Consider the following 19,943-nt stretch of genomic DNA (forward strand, 5'->3'; position numbering starts at 1 on the left):
GAATATTGAGTTAAAATAAAAAGGTCCATGATTCTTCCCTTGAAGCCACCTATATCCAGCCAGTCAACCCTTTCTGCCTTTCACAACCTATACTCCAAATTGAAATGGCTAAATAGCCTTGTGTCCACTCAATTTAACAAATCTCAAAAAGCAGTAAAACAGTCATTTTTGTATTTTCTATAAATTTACTGACTACACAATATTAATAAAAGGGAATAAAGCTATTTCTCTGTCTGTGTGCGTATGTTTCCGTGACAACACAACATGAGTGCACACAGCAGCTATATAGTAACTGCACTTGTGATACATTTAGTAATGGGGTCAGCATAATCTGATAAATATGAAATTAATCCATGCCAAACTGGCCAACTAGCAATGTACATATTCCACATGTTTAAATACGTTTAGTCTGTTGCTTCACGTGAGGCTTGAGTTGGATCGCAGGCTTGTAGTTCGACTAGACAACGTGAACCAATAACTGACTACCCGTAGAAATAACCCGCCCACCTTTGGGTCTTGGGTCGGGTTACATGTTTAACACCGCCCAGTTCTGCAGCACCACCTTGTAATGGGGTGATTGGTGGCTAATCGGGTGGCAGMAAGGGGTACATTTTTTTTTAACCTTTGGCCCGAAAGTAGCTGGTGATCCAGCATCCAATAGGAGTCGGGTAACAAGCAGGAGGACCCTAATCGTACAAAGTACAGTGGCTAAATAACGTTAGCACTCAGAAATATACATTTTTCCACGCAGTTGGGGTTTAAACTTCTGCCTTCAAGATGGACGAGGATAGAGGGAAAGCATCAGACCAAATGAAGCTATGGAAAGAGGACCGAAGCGCTCAGGTTTGTCTATTTCTATGCTTAGTTTGTGTTGTGCAATTCTGTTTAGAAATGGTGAGCGATCATCCAGGGTCGCATTTTTCCTCCTGGACAACTTAACTATAATGCTAACGTTAGATAGCTAGTTAGCTACACATTTACAGAACCATGGTACTGTTCAATTCCACAACCCAAAGAATGCACATTTGTATTTGAATTGTGTCCGTTTTTGATCATGCAGGAATTGTTAGCTGGCTGCTGCCTACAACTAACGTTAGCCTATTACTGTTTATTAGCTAGTTACATTGCACTTGCAGCTGCTCGTTATTAGCTGCTATACCCACAATCAGTCAATAACCCCAGCCCATTTGTACTATTTTTCTTAACTAGTGGAAACCCTTGCAGCTCAGGCTTTCTTGATATTTGTTGAATGGAATTCCAAGTTTAACTAGGGTTTACTCCCATACTCTTGTGACAAATACAAGCATTTCGCTACACTCGTAWTAACATCTGCTGAAAATGTGTATGTGACCAATAAAATGTGATTTTAATTTGATGTAATGTATTGAAATAACACAACTGCAGAGTAGCTATTTGTTTTTGATTTAAATGCCAAGAAATTGATTGCTTGTGTGTATTTTGCTGGTTTAACTTGAAAACATTGCAAGTTGAGAATAGAATAATGTGTGATTCTTTGCAATAAATGGAAGATTATGGACCTTGATTTGTTGGGATAGCAAATGTAGCTTGGTCATTGTCTTGCTATAATTTAGCCTGGACTTTAGCCATGTCAACTCGTGGTTATCTAATCATTGGTGCAGGAAGGGTATGCTTAAAGGGTAAACATTAAGCAAGATTGTAAGTAAACAAGGCCAAATGAGAGATGTGAACTGTTTTAAGTGGCTTTTAGACTATTTTGTAATGCACACTTGAATTTGGAGCAATTGCGTAATGCAGCTGATGTTTGATCATTCAAAGTACAAAACACTAGACCTGTATAATGTCAGAATTGCACCTATATCACACATACCTAATGGGACCATTGAGTCTTGCGCCCAGGCTATTAAGTGTCAGGTGCACAAAGTATACCTGTACATTCCTAGTCTTAATGTGTGTGTAGGTATGTCTCCTGAGAGCAAGTAAATGAATAAACTGTAAGTGCAGCTGATGTGRAATCAGGGAAAGGACCTACTCTGTTACCAAAGGAAAAGTGAGAGACTAGGCCTAATGACTGTGTAAATAAAAAATGTGTAGTGCAGTGTCTTATGTATGATGTCTGTCATTTCTTCCCCTCCAGAGGCCAGACAACCTGACCACTGGGGCTGGTCACCCGATAGGGGACAAGTTGAATATAATGACAGCGGGTCCCYGGGGGCCCCTCCTAGTGCAGGACACCCCGTTCATAGACGAGATGGCCCACTTTGACCGCGAGCGCATCCCAGAGAGGGTGGTGCATGCCAAGGGAGGCGGTGGGTGTCCAGCACTACCAATACATTTACTCAAAACTGATGGGCATTTATGCAATCTACAGTGAGCTCCAAAAGTATTGCATCCAACAAGTTTGTATAGTCACAAGCTTGATGCAATCATTGTGTGCTAGGAATATGGGACCAAATACTAAACTTTTGACTACTTTAATATACATATAAGTGAATTTGTTCCCTGAAATGGGGGGACCATGTACGCCACTAGATTTGTTCTTAAAAGTGGACCCTCACAAAATAATGGTATAGGGAAAACACTTCACTAGACAGGCCTATCACATTTGAAATAAACATTTGAAAGTGTTGGGCAACTTTTCGGTCTAGACCAAAATACTGTAAACTGCTCTTTAGTCTACTCGGGGCAGAATATTATAGGACCCATGCTTGGTCATGTGACGGTCTGTGTTGTTGGCCCACTCTACAGAAGGGTAAAGTGCACCATGTGTATGGCTTTATAAGTAAGTGTTTACTCACTAACCTAACTAGCTAGATTTATACACAGAAACTGACCATGTCCTGCCTCTTCCACCACAGGAGCGTTTGGGTACTTTGAGGTGACACATGACATCTCTCGCTACTGCAAGGCCAAGGTGTTTGAGCATGTGGGCAAGACCACACCTATCGCCATTCGCTTCTCCACCGTGGGTAAGACTAACCTACATTACATTTTTGTCTTTTTTTCCCCCCTGGTATTTACTCAACTTACATGATAAAATAGTATTTTGAGGCTGCTCACTCCGGCTTTTCTATAAAACTGCTACAAACACATTTACAGTTACTTTTGTTTCCTTAGGGTTTCTTTTTGCATGTCCTTATCAGATTTGCTAGCTACCAATTAGACTACTGTTACTGTATATGGAATGACTAAGCATGCTTGTCTGCAAAAGCAATGTTTGCCGATATCAGAAGAATTCTGGACAGTCAGGTAGCCTAGAGGTTAAGAGCATTGGGCCAATAGCCCAAAGGTTTGCTGGTTCAAATCCCGAGCCGACTAGGTGAAAAAGCTGTCGACATGCCCTTGAGCAAGGTACTTAACCATAATTGCTCCTGTAAGTATAAAATGCAATATATACACTAGATGACTGACAGAGGGGTGCTTTCTGAAGCCAAYGCGCCTCCATCTTGGTACTAATTGTATTCGTATAAAGTAATAATTTCCCCCAATGTTTAGGARCATACAATATAGCTCAGTATTTGAATGTATTATGTATACAGTCATTTTCTATTGTTTTATCAAGGGTATCAATCATTTCAGACCCCACTATACATCATTGAATAAATAGCAGAAAATACACGTCTTTTTTTTTATTCTACAAATGTGTGTTTATACTGSTTGTCCATGTGTGAGATTTTTATCAACCTATTTTGTCTCAAACTCATGTAGCTGGGGAATCGGGTTCAGCTGACACAGTGCGAGACCCACGTGGCTTTGCAGTTAAGTTCTACACTGACGAGGGCAACTGGGACCTTACTGGCAACAACACCCCCATCTTCTTTATCAGGGACGCCATGCTGGTGAGTTCAGACACGTGAGTCAAGATTGCGCCTGGGTGTGCCTTGCCAAGATTCCGTCTTTGGCACATGACATGGAGTACAAGGAGTGGAACGTTAGCTAAACAGACTGGCAACCAGGCTAATAGATTAGTTCATCTCCCTTTATAATATTAAATGCCATTACCACTTCTCTCTGATTTTCCCTTTGTTTTGTGCAGTTCCCATCCTTTGTCCACTCTCAGAAGCGCAACCCCCAGACTCACCTGAAGGACCCAGACATGGTGTGGGACTTCTGGAGCCTGCGGCCTGAGTGTATGCATCAGGTACTGTACCTGCTCCTCTCTACCCTCCACCAAACCTTTACACGTGCACGCACAATAGTTAGTTAGAATCCGAAAATTCATTGTAGTTTCAGATTTCACTCCATTAGCAGCTTTAAAGCTATTCCACTATATCTAGAAATGGCGGTTGCTGCATTAGTTTAAATAGTTTTAAATCCGTTTTCTGATCAGATTATTATATCATGCTTCTACTTACATATGTTTTTTTTAATTATATGTGATTTACATATCACATTGGCTAAATTGACTGAATATGTGCCTTTGTTCATAATTTTGTCTTAATCTCTGTGAAGGTGTCCTTCCTGTTCAGTGACCGTGGTCTGCCCGACGGCTTCCGCCACATGAATGGCTACGGATCCCACACCTTCAAGCTGGTCAACGCCGAGCGTCAGCCCGTCTACTGCAAGTTCCACTACAAGGTCAGAGCACAACAAAAAATTATGTTGTGAATGGATAGTACAGGACTAGTGAAATGTACTACACTTAAATGGATATAGGAGTCGACAATACTTAATTGACTGAAGGATGCAAGAGMGTAATGGTGGTAAAAGAAGGAAAMGTWGTTAGAAAAATTGGKAYRGGTCCATAGTAACCCATAGCATCCTTCCTCTGCTCTCCTCTCAGACCAACCAGGGTATCAAGAATTTGAAGCCTGAGGACGCCGAGCGCCTGGCCTCCACCGACCCGGACTACGCCATCCGAGACCTTTACACCTCCATCGCCAACGGGAAATTCCCCTCCTGGTCATTCTACATCCAGGTCATGACCTTTGACCAGGCCGAGAAGTTCCAGTGGAACCCCTTTGACCTGACCAAGGTACCGTAGAGATACAGTTTTAATACTCAATCTTCTATTCAATTATGTGGGGACCCTAACGCTTATAGTAGGTGCATAACTTTTTATCAATACTTTGCATAGTTTTTTTAAAGAATGTGACAGAAATGCCTTAAATGTCTTAGTATTGTACTTTGTTAGCCGTTTAAACAAGATGTCCCCAAAAATATTGTCAATTTGCAGTACTCTGACTTTTCCACCAGAGGGGGGGACATACTCCACATAACCACTGAAAGATCTGAAAGTGGTCTGAGATCTGCTATGGAGTCGTAGCATTTGTCAATGGTACAATAATGGGCAACTGACTCAATAGCTGCAGTCAGGATAATTATTACGTGAAAATAGTACAGTATAGGGGTCATGCATGCTTACATTTTCTATTAAAAAAATCTTTGTCCTCCAAGAATGGCTAGAAATCTCTTGCACATCCATGTACCTTGGTTGGCCTGAGAAGTAGCAGCACTTCTCATTTTCCTTAGGTGTGGTCTCACAAGGAGTACCCCCTCATTCCCGTGGGGAGGTTGGTGCTCAACAGAAACCCTGCCAACTACTTTGCTGAGATCGAGCAGCTGGCCTTTGACCCCAGCAATATGCCCCCTGGCATCGAGCCCAGCCCCGACAAGATGCTGCAGGGGCGTCTGTTCTCCTACCCAGACACACACCGACACCGGCTGGGAACCAACTACCTGCAGCTGCCCGTCAACTGCCCCTTCAGGACCCGTGTGTCCAACTACCAGCGAGACGGGCCCATGTGCATGTTCGACAACCAGGCTGGCGCTCCCAACTACTTCCCCAACAGCTTCAGTGCCCCAGAGACCCAACGACAGCATGTGGAAACCAGGTTTAAGGTGTCCCCAGATGTGGGCCGCTACAACAGCGCTGACGATGATAATGTCACACAGGTAATGTATCTATGTAGAGCGCAGTGGGTTAGTTCACTGAGATGGGCGTGAATCAGACAGGTGTCTTGTGTTCCATTTTTTTCTTTTTTAAAGATGTGGGTGTGTATATATTTATTTTATTTGCTACTGCTTGACAAAACAAAATCTTGGTCGACCAAACAATCGACTAGTCGACTAATTGGGGTCAGCTCTAGTTACATTAAAGTAAACCACAGTTTTGGAAATACACTGAACAAAATAATAAATGCAACACGTAAAGTGTTGGTCCCATGTTTGATGAGCTGAAATAAAAGATCCCAGAAATGTTAAATTTTCTCAAAAAGCTTTCCTTTCATCCCTGTTAGTGATCATTTGTCATTTGCCATGATAATCCATCCACCTGACAGGTGTGGCATATCAAGAAGCTGATTTAAACAGTGTGATCATTACACAGATGAACCTTGTGCTGGGGACGATAAAAGGCCACTCTAAAATGTGCAGTTTTGTCACAACACAATGCCACAGCTGTCTCAAGTCCTGAGTGTGCAATTGGCATGCTGACTGCAGGAATGTCCACCAGAGCTCTTGCCCAAGAATTTAATGTTAATTTATCTACCATAAGCCGCCTCCAACGTCGTTTTTAGAGAACTTAGCAGTACGTCCAACAGGCCTCAACTTTTGGCCACGTGTATGGTGTTTTTTTGGCGAGTAGTTTGCTGATGTCAACGTTTTGAACAGAGTCCTCCATGGTGGGGTTATGGTATGGGCAGGCATAAGCTACGGACAACTAACACAATTGCATTTTATTAATGGCAATTTGAATGCACAGAGATACCGTGACGAGATCCTGAGGCCCATTGTCGTGCCATTCATCTGCCGCCTGACCTCATGTTTCAGTATGATAATGCATCGCTCCATGTCGCAAGGATCTGTACACAATTCCTGGAAGCTGAAAATATCCCAGTTCTTCCATGGCCTGCATACTAACCAGACATGTCACCTATTGAGCATGGTTTGGGATGCTCTGGATTGACGTGTACGATGGCGTGTTCCAGTTCCCGCCAATATCCAGCAACTTTGCACAGTCATTGAAGAGGAGTGGGACAACATTCCACAGGCCACAATCAACAGCCTGATTAACTATGCAAAGGAGATATGTCGCGCAGCATGAGGCAAATGGTGGTCACTTTAAAAAATAAAAAAATAAAAAATTACGGTATCTGTGACTAACAGATGCATATCTGTATTCCCAGTCATGTGAAATCCATAGATTAGGGCCTAATGAATGTATTTCAATTGAATGATTCCTTTATACAGTATGAACTGTAATGATTACATATAATGAAATGCTTATTTATTGATACATTAATAAATCTGTTGGTTTGTGTGTGACCAGTGATCTGACCTTGTGTGCGCGTGTATTGCAGGTGCGTACCTTCTTCACCGAGGTGCTGAATGAGGCGGAGCGCCAGAGGCTCTGTCAGAACATGGCTGGTGCCCTGAAGGGAGCCCAAGTCTTCATCCAGAAACGCTGGGTGAGGTCTCCTCCTCCTCATTTTGATTGTCTAAGTCACCATTTTTCATCATCATCATCATTGTGATCAGCAATCATGTTATTTCTATCTTCATGTTTTTTTTTATCAACATCATCATTACTAGTCAAATCAAAATCTCCTCTACCACACTGTCATYAGAGAGTATTCACACCCCTTGACTTTTTCCACATTTTGGTACGAAGTGGGATTAAAATGAATTTAATTGTAACGATCTACACAAAATAGTCTGTGMAAGAAAAGTTCAAATATTTGTAAATGTATATAATATGAAAAATAAACCCCCTGAGTCAATACATGTTAGAATCACCTTTGGCAGCGATTACAGCTGGGAGTCTTTCTGGGTATATCTCTGTAAGAGCTTTCAAGACCTGGATTGTGCAATATTTGCCMATTTTTCTTTTCAAAATTCTTCAAGCTCTGTCAAATCGGTTGTTTGGCATGGCTAGGCAACCATTTTCAGGTCTTGCCATAGATTTTCAAGCAGTTTTAAGTCAAAACTGTGACTCGACCACCCAGGAACATTCACTGTCTTATTGGTACTGTAAACAACTGCAGTGTTGATTTGGCATTGTTTTAGGTTATTATCCTGCTGAAAGGTGAATTAATCTCCCAGTGTCTGGTGGAAAGCAGACTGAACCAGGTTTTCCTCTAGGATTTTTATTCTTTACAGGCTTCTGTTTCACTCTGTCAATAAGATTAGTATTGTGGAGTAACTACAATGTGGTTGATCCATACTCGGTTTTCTGCTATCACAGCCATTAAACTCTGTAACTGTTTTAAAGTCACCATTGGCCTCATGGTGAAATCCGGGAGCGATTTCCTTCCTCTCCGTCAACTGAGTTAGGAAGGATGCCTGTATCTTTGTAATAACTGGGTGTATTCACCAGCCAAGTGTAATTAATGACTTTACCATGCTCAAAGGGATATTCAATGTCAGTTTTTTTTTTTTTTTTATCTCCCAATAGGTACCTTTCTTTGCCAGGCATTGAACAACCTCCCTGGTTTTTGTGGTTGAATCTGTGTTTGAAATTCACTGCTCGACTGAGGGATCGTACAGATAGTTTTATGTGTATTGTACAGAGATGAGGTAGTCATTAAACTCATCTTAAACAATATTATTGCACAGTGAGTCCTTGCAACTTATTATGTGACTTGTTAAACACATTTTTACTCCTGAGCTTATTTAGGCTGGTCATAACAAACAGGTTGAATACTTTGTTGACTCAAAACATTTCATCTTTTCGTTTTTAATTGATTTATAAATATTTAGGAAAACGTTATTAAATGTTGACATTATGGGGTATTGTGTGTAGGCCAGAAGAAAATAAATAMATCTCTATTTAAATTCAGGCTGTATAACACAACAAGATGTGGAAAAAGTCAAGTGGTGTGAATACTTTCTGAAGGCACTGAATTTTTTYGTCATCTGCCTCACTACCATGAAGGTCATCTTTGCAATGCAATGTTGTATAATGCATCTATTTTTACTGCCATCGCTATCAACACTTCTGACMGTCTCTCCCTGCTCTTGCGCCCTGTTTTTCCAGGTTCAGAATCTGATGGCTGTGCATGCAGACTATGGGAACGGGGTTCAGACCCTACTCAACAACACTGAGCCCACGAAGGTAAGTCCATTCATTCTTGTCAACGGACACTAAAGCTTATGTCAATTAAAAGGGTATTTGCCTATTTCATTCAAAGTATAGTTTAAATGGGAAAAGCATTTGCATATCTGAGACGGCTCGTTGCAGATGCTTGGGAATAATTGGATGGAAATATTTTTTTTGGGGGGGAAAGAGCTCCAAGTATAGTCAAATCATTTACATGAGCAGTTTTAGGTATATTGCAGATCCTTCATGAAAATCAAAAGTTGCACACATGAACTACCTAAAGTGTTTTATTTTTTTTAACATGTAAAAGTTGTTTTTGTACTTGTTATTCCTTTACATTTAGTATGTATTTGTGTTGTAACTGTTTCTCTCAGKACGCCACGTAAACAAGATTGTGTTTTACTTGTTTATATCCACAAATCTATTCAAATGAAATGAATAAAAGTTTAGCRTTGAGCTCTAACTTCTTTTTCTCTTTCTCTCCCTTTGTCTCCTTCCCTCCTCCTCTCTCCCAGGACACTGTGAGAGTGTACACCCGTGGAGGTGCCTCTACCATCGCTGCCTCCTCCAAGATGTGATGCCTTAACTTCCACCTGGGGGCAGTTCCACCTGTTGCACTTACCATCCGCTATAGAATATCTTACTATCGACCGTCCGTAAATGCTATAGCTAATTAAATTGCAAGCTATCATGATTGTTTTTGTAATTCCTCAGGCTACTTACTGCACAGATGACTCAAGAGACAGCATTGCTGTCAGTTCTAACATGTAGTTTCTTGTCCATTTTGCCTAAGTTCACACAGAAATGAATATAGTCAGACTGCAGCCCTATGGGAGAAGATCTGTCCCCACAGTCAAATACACAGACGCAATCTGAAAAGCTGTGCAGTTATTCAGTTGTTTTATAGTATAATTTTCATTCCATTGTCAGTATAGTGATATCTCTTTCCCAATTACTTATTGTTTGTGTATCCATGCCTCATGTATGCCCTGATAGTTAGCTTAATAAACAGGTATGTGTTAGCTAGCCTATATGCAAAATATGACATTTATTCTAGTTAGACAAACCACCAATGTTTTCAAATAAGGTTCATAATTATTGCTTAGGCCATCACCATATTTCTTGGTTATATTAGAAATGGTTTCAAGCCAACGATCGGTGTGATTCAGTCATGAAGTCGTCCTCGCAGCCAAAACTACAAAGCAGTGCCTTTTTGGGTTAGACACAAATACCTAACACCATGGCAGGATCAGGGCTTTGCCTAGACTTTTAATCACTATATAAAAATGGTCATGTAGTAAATGTTTTCTGTATATTAGTGTTGATTTGTGTAGATACTCTGTACCCAAATTAATCACTGAAGAGTTGTGGTTTGGTTGAGTTAGGGCTGGGGAATTAAGAGGCACCACTGTTTCCTGTAAATGAAACTTAGTCCTTATCTCTTCTCACAAGCCTCCAGACTCGATTGCTATGTTGCATCCTCATCACTGTTAGTGTTTCTGTGTAAGGTAGCATTCCCGCTCATATCGCCCGTGAAGTGATTTGTTATATTAACAAGAAATTGTGAACATCTTTGAACCACAAAATGAGATGCTAATAAATCAAAAGGTAATGCTATATGTGTGGTTGGTGTGTCAGGTCTTCTTTACACCAATCGTACCTCCAGGGTATGCCGGCTGTTGTTATAACCCAGGACTAAACCTGAATCTACATATCATGCCCTTGATTAGTTGACAGAGTGTTACTGGGCTGGAATAAAAGCCATGTCACCCTGTTGGTCTCCAGGATCAGTTGTGAAGAACAGGCAGAGCGTACTTTAAGCGTTCCTAACTGTAGCGATCCTGTGTTCAAACACAATATCAACCATTCCACTTCAGCATGCTTTTGTGGCACAGTCGATGTCACGAAGGGCTACGGGCCGGTGTTGAGAGTTCGCCATCCATTACGGGCAAAACTTGTGAGTCCTTGCTTTTCTTATTAATTGGCTGCAGACAATGATCAGCTAAGGGGAAATACGATTTTTATCATTTTATGCTATATTTGTAATTGTATAAAATATATGCAATGAATTTACCACCAACAGGTTTCTGTGCCAATGAGCCACACCACAAATAAGCAAAGCATAACGACATACTGATGCGGCAGGTAGCGTTGGGCCAGTAATCGAAAGGTTGCTGGATTGAATCCCTAAACTGACAAAGTTAACATCTGTCATTCTGCCCCTGAAAAAAGCATTTAACCCACTGTTCCTTGGTAGGCTGTCATGGTAAATAAGAATTTGCTCTTAACTGACCTGCCTAGTTAGTTAACATTTTTTTTTTTTTTGTTATCAAATAGAGTATGTCAATCTCGACAAACAGGAAATGCATCACTCCCTACCCAGTTTCAAAGGCTTGTCTTGACAATCTCTGAATGTCATTCAACGTTTTGGTGTTTTGTAACAGATGTCTCTTTCCATTCATCAAATGGCCAGTGCAGTGTGGATGCTGAAATTATATTCGAGTGGGGTGGACAAACGTGTGTGCTGGTAGCATACAGGAGACTTTTTAAGTAGCCTAATCAGATGAAAACATTGTGACTAATTGTGTTTGACACACAAATGTTTCCCAAATATTTATGCTATATTGAAACGTTATGTTTCTATGTGCAGAAAGAATAGCCGCTCGGATCGGAGACGAGGCAGCGCGTGCTTTAAGCTTTCCTGAATGACTGGGCCTGCTGGGAGCATAGACCTATGTTGCAACGTTAATATAAAACGATTTGGGAGAATGATGATCCGCAACAGACAGCGCATCTCAGTATCAGAACTAAAAGAAATACAGCCAGACTGACCTGATACGGTGCCTTTTTAGRCCTTATAAACTCTCGAGTACCAAAAACGGATCAAAATGGAATGAAACATWAAAAAAAAGATATATAAAAACTATTCATTGCATGGTGGTGTTGTAGGCTAGTCTAGGTAGGACCATGTTATTGTCCCTAGACAAGTTCAATAGGGGAGCTTGTTGAGCTAGATGTCTCATGTCTTCATTGTTCTTTCATGCGCAATGACGCGCGTGGCTTCTCCGCTGCCTACCAGATATTCACCTGTTCTAGCGGATTTATATATAAAATTGGTTCAGCTTTGAATTCTTTTTTTGTGTGGGAGCAAGAAAACACGGGAAGACTGCACGCTGCTTTAATGTTGTGACGCTGACCATGGTAATCCTCGGGCTGCTCTTCCTCTTCATCACCTATGGTTTCTTTATCAACCAAATCTCACACTTGTAGTGTAGTTCCAGTCTTTACTTTTGTAAAAAAAAAAAAAGTGTATTTTCAGATGTTGTTACACACCTCTCTAGGATTGTGTCCTGATGCATTTCTCTTACACACACACCTCTCTAGACACACACACACACACACACACACACGCCACAGAAGTTCCTTCAGCACTATGTAACAGATGTTATTCGCACTTCTTTCATTTTGTGTTTTAGAGATGCAAGGTGATTCTTTTGAAGTTACATTCAAATGTTATTTTCATCAATAAATATATATTTTTCTAGTATGCATTCCATTTGAGTTTTTATAGCTATTAATGGTTGTTAACGTTTCTGTTTCACTCATCCCATAGTCACTCACTTAATGTAATGGGGTGAGTGACTGGTTGCCGGGAAGTCAGGCGCAGGAGAGCAGAGATGGGTGATAAACAGGATAACTTTAATATRCACCCTGGCCCAAAGGCACAGGCGAGGCAGCACAAAGCACAACCACAGTAACATGAACCGGATTAAACAAAACAAACAAACCTAGGTTTGAAATAAACCTAGTGCAAGCCAGCCAGCAGCGTAACTCCCTACACAAAGAACAATTCCACACACAGACATGGGGGAAACAGAGGGTAATATACATTAGTCTGATGAGGGAATGTGAACCAGGTATGCGGGAAAACAAGACAAAACAAATAGAAAATGTAAGGTGGAGCGGCGATGGCTAGAAGACCGGTGACGTCGACCGCCGAATGACGCCCGAACAAGGAGAGGGACCGACTTCGGCGGAAGTAAAGACACTTAATGAGACATGGCTTCTCTTTCTACTTTGTTGTCGCTCTCTAACAATGTTTAAGTCACAATCCGTTCTATTTCTGGTTGCTAAAATTACTTGTCCTTGTGTGATATAAACAAGTAGGAATTAGAGTATGTTGAACAACTTTATCAACCCCAAAAGCAAACGGTATTAGGTATTTTTGACTTATTACTCTGATACAGATGTTGATGTAAAAGTGGAATTTCCAGCATTGTAAAAAGTCCAGGCCTAGTTTCCAGAGACAAGCTWTGTCACCCGGAATTGCTGGCTGGCTGTGTCACAGTAGTCTTAAATAGCTTCTGAGTTGGGTGACCGTTCAAAACACATTTTTCACAGTCGGAGCTCGTTTTTGTTCAAGTTCCCAGGTGTCTTGAAGGCACTGAAGTCTAAAGTCRTAGATTTCCAAGTTCCGAGTTCAGCTTCCAAGTTCCCAGTTGGTTTGAACTGCGGCATCATACCTTTTATTTTATTTTATTCCAAGTACAAGTGACAAACATCAGGCACAAATATTAATTATACAAATGATCAGCAATCAACAATTTAAATGTGTCTACCGTGTCCAGTGTGTCCAGATTCCCTTTTCCCGCACTATATTCAAACGACAGTATGCATTCTACAAATGGTGGAATAGGCTAAATATGATAACACAACAACTGATGGCAGTAGCTAACTACTGTAGCTAACTAGCCAGCTAACATCTGTAGCTAGCCGGCAAGCAACGCTAAAGGGATTGTATACGGGTTGGCATAACTCTAGCCAAACATATCTATTTTTTAGCTAGTTGGCTAGCATTTATGAGGCTAGCAAACACGTTCCTCACACACTAGGACGTATTTCCTCCACCGTTATAATGAAAAGGTGCCTCTTGGTCGCGAAACACAAGTTTTCTGGAGACTTGTGTGAGGGGTGCTGATGACACTGCCCACTGTATGCGCTTTTGGAAACTTGATTTCATCCAGACTGATGAGAAATCTGTACACAATGAATTCCTGACCACCTCCTGAAGTGGCCAGCCAGATCTGAACACAATCAGACCACAAATCCACTTTTGTGCATCCAGACCCGTGTTTTCAATGCAATCTTCGTATTCTGATAGCAGAATTCGCATGTAAGTATCAAGTGTAGACATGACCGGAGACACAGGTGACAGGACTTGTGGCCCCGTTACTATGGTAACCAGGGGCAGCTGAACATTTTGTCTCTGATATTTCACTCATGTCACAAAAATGGAAATGAAATTGACCAACATTTATTGTTTTATAAACATTACAAAGCATGGTCATCTGTTTTTTGTGTGTTTTTTATGTATGTATGTCACAAAAAAAATGTGGCTGGTAAAAAATCTGAGTTGCTGGCAGATTTTTTTCATCTACCTGCCACAGTGGCTGGTGGAACAAAAAGWAAAWWTTTTCCCCCTGGTCTCAAGATTATAGATTATATACTCATTCATCAAACAAACTTAATTTAAAAAGCACATTTCTTACAGTGAGTGCATTGAACAGCTTCCTATCATCTCTTTTCCGTCTGGAGCAATACGCTGAGAAGGTTTGATGGGTAGAAAAAACACTATTCAACTCATGTTAAAATACTTAAATGTATCATTCCTTCTGTCCTTTCACCTGCCTGATCTGACAAAGTTGGATTGGTAGCTGGAGACTTTATCTATTTATACACACTGATTACTTACTTCAAGATGTGAAGGAAGCAGAAGCACTTGTAACAAGGCTGCATTTTAAAGGGATTTCCTCTTGTCAGTATAGTTTGTAATGAAAGCAGATGAGTAGCGTGAGATGATCCAGATCGGGGCTAATAGGAGGAAGAGACTATGGGTGAATTTCCTAACCTCATTAGGTCTGCTGCATAATGTTTTCGACAAGAAGTAGATTTGTATCAGAAAATGCCACATTAGACAACTGTGTTCCGTTTGCAGTTTGCTAAAATGCATGAAGCTCAAAAGGCAAATTATTCTTCTGAGTTTCAAGCAGGGCATGAAGTGAACACCCGCCACCTGCGAGTAGATTAAGGTATTGCCGGGTAAAAATGTATATTTCACCAGCCACGTTGTCGGGTGGTCAATTGTAATGCTCTACTGTGCAAGCATTACATTCGTGAACAAAAAGTCAAAAGTTAAGTATGAGCACGTGCGAGTTAGGGTAAGAAAATTGCTGCAGTAGCTGTTTTCAAAGTATTTCTGCTCTTTTGTTTCATAGCTGCTAATGGCACAAATAAATAGGAATCCTATGTCCCACATCGCAGTAACACAGCCTGGCAGGGGGGCTATGAACACCGAGTGAGGTGCTGATAGATTYATTTTTGGAGGCGCCGCGCACAGGCAAAAGTCTACAAAAAAGCTAAGCTCAGCAAAAAAAAGAAACGTCCTCTTACTGTCAACTGCGTTTATTTTCAGCAAACTTAACATGTGTAAATATTTGTATGAAATAACAAGATTCAACAACTGAGACATAAACTGAACAAGTTCCACAGACATGTGACTAACATAAATGGAATAATCCCTGAACAAAGGGGGGGTCAAAATCAAAAGTAACAGTCAGTATCTGGTGTGGCCACAAGCTGCATTAAGTAATGCAGTGCATCTCCTCCTCATGGACTGCACCAGATTTGCCAGTTCTTGCTGTGAGATTTTACCCCACTCTTCCACCAAGGCACCTGTAAGTTCCCGGACATTTCTGGGGGGAATGGCCCTTGCCCTCACCCTCCGATCCAACAGGTCCCAGATGTACTCAATGGGATTGAGATCCGGCTCTTCCCTGGCCATGGCAGAACACTGACATTCCTGTYTTGCAGGAAATCACACAYAGAACGAGCAGTATGGCTGGTGACATTTTCATGCTGGAGGGTCATGTCAGGATGAGTCTGCAGGAAGGGTACCACATGAGGGAGGAGGATGTCTTCCCTGAAACGCACATTGTTGAGATTGCCTGCAATGACAACAAGCTCAGTCCGATAATGCTGACCATGACGGACCTTCCACCTCCAAATTGATCCCACTCAAGAGTACAGGCCTCGGTGTAACGCTCATTCCTTCGACGATCAACGAAAATCCCACCGGTGAGACAAAACCGCGACTCGTCAGTGAAGAGCACTTTTTGCCGRTCCTGTCTGGCCCACCGATGGTGGGTTTGTGCCCATAGGCGACATTGTTGCTGGTGATGTCTGGTGAGGACCTGCCTTTCAACAGGCCAACAAAGCCCTCAGTCCAGCCTCTCTCAGCCTATTGCGGACAGTCTGAGCACTGATGGAGGGATTGTGTGTTCCTGGTGTAACTCGGGCAGTTGTTGTTGCCATCCTGTACCTGTCCTGCAGGTGTGATGTTCGGATGTACCGATCCTATGCAGGTGTTGTTACACGTGGTCTGCCACTGCGAGGACGATCAACTGTCTGTCCTGTCTCCCTGTAGCACTGTCTTAGGTGTCTCACAGTATGGAAATTGCAATTTATTGCCCTGGCCACATCTGCAGTCCTCATGCCTCCTTGCAGCATGCCTAAGGCACGTTCACGCAGATGAGCAGGGACCCTGGGCATCTTTCTTTTGGTGTTTTTCAGAGTCAGTAGAAAGGCTTCTTTAGTGTCCTAAGTTTTCATAACTGTGATCTTAATTGCCTACTGTCTGTAAGCTGTTAGTGTCTTAACGACCGTTCCACAGGTGCATGTTCATTCATTGTTTATGGTTCATTGAACAARCATGGGAAATAGTGTTTAAACCCTTTACAATGAAGATCTGTGAAGTTATTTGGAATTCTATGAATTATCTTTGAAAGACAGAGTCCTGAAAAGGGACGTTTCTTTTTTACTGAGTTTATGATCCCTTATTGATGTCACCTGTTAAATCCACTTCAATCGGTGTAGATGAAGGGGAGGAGACAGGTTAAAGAAGGATTTTTATTGCTTGAGACCATTGAGACATGGATTGTATATGTGAGCCATTCTAAGTTTGAATGGACAAGACAAAAGATGTGTCTTTGAACGAGGTATGGTAGTTGGTGCCAGGCACACCGGTTTCAAATCAAAATTGTATTTGTCACATGCGCCGAATACAACAGGTGTAAACCTCACAGTGAAATGCTTACTTACAAGCCTTTATTAACCAACAATGCAGTTTTAAGAAAATCACTAAAAGAGTAAGAGATAACAATAGCGGGGCTATGTATAGGGGGTACCGGTACAGAGTCAATGTGTCAATGTTGCAGGGGGCACCGGTGTCGAGGTAATTGGAGGTAATTGGACCATGCTAGTTTGTTGGTGATGTGGACGCATGAGTCAGCCGGTTGCTATCAACACCTAGCTTACAGTTACATTAAAATAAACCAACGCTTTGGAAATACATAACGCCATCTAACCAGTTATCAGATAATGTTACCGGTATATAAGGCTTTCGACTCTGTCAATCACAACATTCTTATTGGCAGACTCAGCCTTGGTTTCTCAAATCATTGCCTCGCCTGGTTCACCAACTACTTCTCCGATAGAGTTCAGTATGTCAAATCGGAGGGCCTGTTGTCCGGACCTCTGGCAGTCTCTATGGGGGTGCCACAGGGTTCAATTGTCAGGCCGACTCTCTTCTCTGTATACATCAATGATGTCGCTCTCGCTGCTGGTGATTCTTTGATCCACCTCTATGCAGACGACATCATTCTGTAACCTCTGGCCCTTCTTTGGACACTGTGTTAACAAACCTCCAGATGACTTCAATGCCATACAACTCTCCTTCCGTGGCCTCCAACTGCTCTTAAATGCAAGTAAAACTAAATGCATGCTCTTCAACGTTCGCTGCCTGCACCTGCCCGCCCCGTCAGCATCACTACTCTGGACGGTTCTGACTTAGAATATGTGGACAACTACAAATACTAGATGTCTGGTTAGACTGTAAACTCTCCTTCTAGACATTAAACATCTCCAATCCAAAATTAAATCTAGAATCGGCTTCCTATTTCGGCAACAAAGCATCCTTCACTCATGCTGCCAAACATACCCTCGTAAAACTGACCATCCTACCGATCCTCGACGATGTCATTTACAAAATAGCCTCCAACACTCTACTCAACAAATTGGATGCAGTCTATCACAGTGCCATCCGTTTTGTCTCCAAAGCCCCATTACTACCCACCACTGCGACCTGTATGCTCTCGTTGGCTGGCCCTCGGTTCATACTCGTCCAACCCACTGGCTCCAGGTTCATCTACAAGTCTCTGTTAGGTAAAGCCCCGACTTATCTCAGCTCACTGGTCACCATAGCAGACCCACCCGTAGCAGCGCTCCAGCAGGTATATCTCACTGGTCACCCCAAAGCCAATTCTTCCTTGGCCGCCTCTCCTTCTAATTCTCTGCTGCCAATGACTGGAAACGAACTGCAAAAATCACTAACCTGGAGACTTTAACCTCCCTCACTAGCTTAAGCAACCAGCTGTCAGAGCAGCTCACAGATCACTGCACCTGTACATAGCTCATCTGTAAATAGCCCATCCAATCTACCTCATCCCCATACTGTAGTATTATATCTTCTCCTTTGCACCCCAGTATCTCTACTTGCATATTCATCTTCTGCACACCCTACCATTCCAGTGTTTAATTGCTATATTGTAATTACTTCGCCACCATGGCCTATTTATTGCCTTACCTCTCTTATCCTACCTCATTTGCACATGTTGTTTATAGATTGTTCTACTGTATTATTGATTGTATGTTTGTTTATTCCATGTGTAACTCTGTGTTGTTGTATGTGTCAAACTGCTTTGCTTTATCTTGGCCAGGTCGCAGTTGCAAATGAGAACTTGTTCTCAACTAGCCTACCTGGTTAAATAAAGGTGAATTAAAAAAATAATAAATATGCAGCTACTGTATCTTAGACAGCAAGACAGCCAGCTAAAGTTAGTTATTTTAGCCTGCTAGCTAGCCTAGCCATCTAACTAGCCTAGCTAACCAACCACCATGGTCAACATAGCTAAGTAGTAAGCCACAGAACACCACCAACTAGTCTAGCACAGGCAGGAACCCACAGAACACAAAAAAAGCCAGCAGATATAAAATAGAGAGAGCGGATGATTACCGAGTGATGGCTGAGTTAGCTACCAAAGAAGGCTTGATTTTACACTTTCCTTTTGAGCCAGAGGAAATCCTGCCAGTAGTTTAGTAGTCAGAGCTGCCTGGWCTGGAGCAGCTGAGCAGGATCATGGGTCCCCCACCTGTGGGGAATCTGATTGGTTGTTTACATCACACCTCGTAATGATTGGTGGATTGTAGCTAACTACTGCCAACACTCGGTCTGCATGGCTAGTGGCTGACGTTAGCCAGCTCGAGCTAGCTAACACGGAGTAAATTCTCCAATGACGTTAAGAAATAGGGCATTGTGGGTAGTTTAGACGATAACTGGAAAGAAGTGAATATGTAAAAGCCCCAAACATAACTATGTTTGTAGTTATAGGTAACCAGATTGTGACTACAACTATGTTAGTCTTTGACCACACTGTGTTGTTACTTTATTGAGTACCCATTAACAGGTCAGACCGGTGCATACTACAAAATTAAGTGAGCCATTTAAAGGAAAAGTAGTAGTTCAGATGAAGAGTGCGGCAGCACTATCTGATGGTGAGTCAACTTCCGCTATGCCCGGAGACCAGAGTCCTTGGAGGCTGGAGACTTAAACATGTGTGCTCATCCATGGTGGTGCAAGGCAGAACAGGGTCAGAACAGACACAGCAAGATGGTGCCAAAAGAGATGATAGCCTCGCTGTTTTCATATGTATTATTTCTTACATTGTTTTTTCCACAAGCATTTAGCTATACTTACATTAACATCTGCTAACCATGTGTATGTGACCAATAACATTTGATTTGATTTGAG

General features: G+C 41.9%; 1 protein-coding gene across 1 annotated transcript; it reads left to right on the plus strand.

Moving 5' to 3' along the window:
• Nucleotides 1-669: 669 nt before the first annotated feature.
• LOC111960558 (catalase) lies at nucleotides 670-10,308 on the plus strand. The gene is made up of 11 exons (XM_023982608.2): nucleotides 670-843; nucleotides 2,117-2,288; nucleotides 2,838-2,948; nucleotides 3,688-3,818; nucleotides 4,016-4,120; nucleotides 4,432-4,557; nucleotides 4,763-4,954; nucleotides 5,452-5,874; nucleotides 7,281-7,388; nucleotides 8,957-9,034; nucleotides 9,535-10,308. Exons 1-11 carry the CDS (start codon nucleotides 778-780, stop codon nucleotides 9,595-9,597), a joined length of 1,575 nt encoding a protein of 524 aa, XP_023838376.1. The 5' UTR covers nucleotides 670-777; the 3' UTR covers nucleotides 9,598-10,308.
• The last annotated feature ends 9,635 nt before the right edge of the window (nucleotides 10,309-19,943 follow it).

This window comes from Salvelinus sp. IW2-2015, linkage group LG1, assembly GCF_002910315.2.
Source record: "Salvelinus sp. IW2-2015 linkage group LG1, ASM291031v2, whole genome shotgun sequence".
NCBI classification, from domain to species: domain Eukaryota; kingdom Metazoa; phylum Chordata; class Actinopteri; order Salmoniformes; family Salmonidae; genus Salvelinus; species Salvelinus sp. IW2-2015.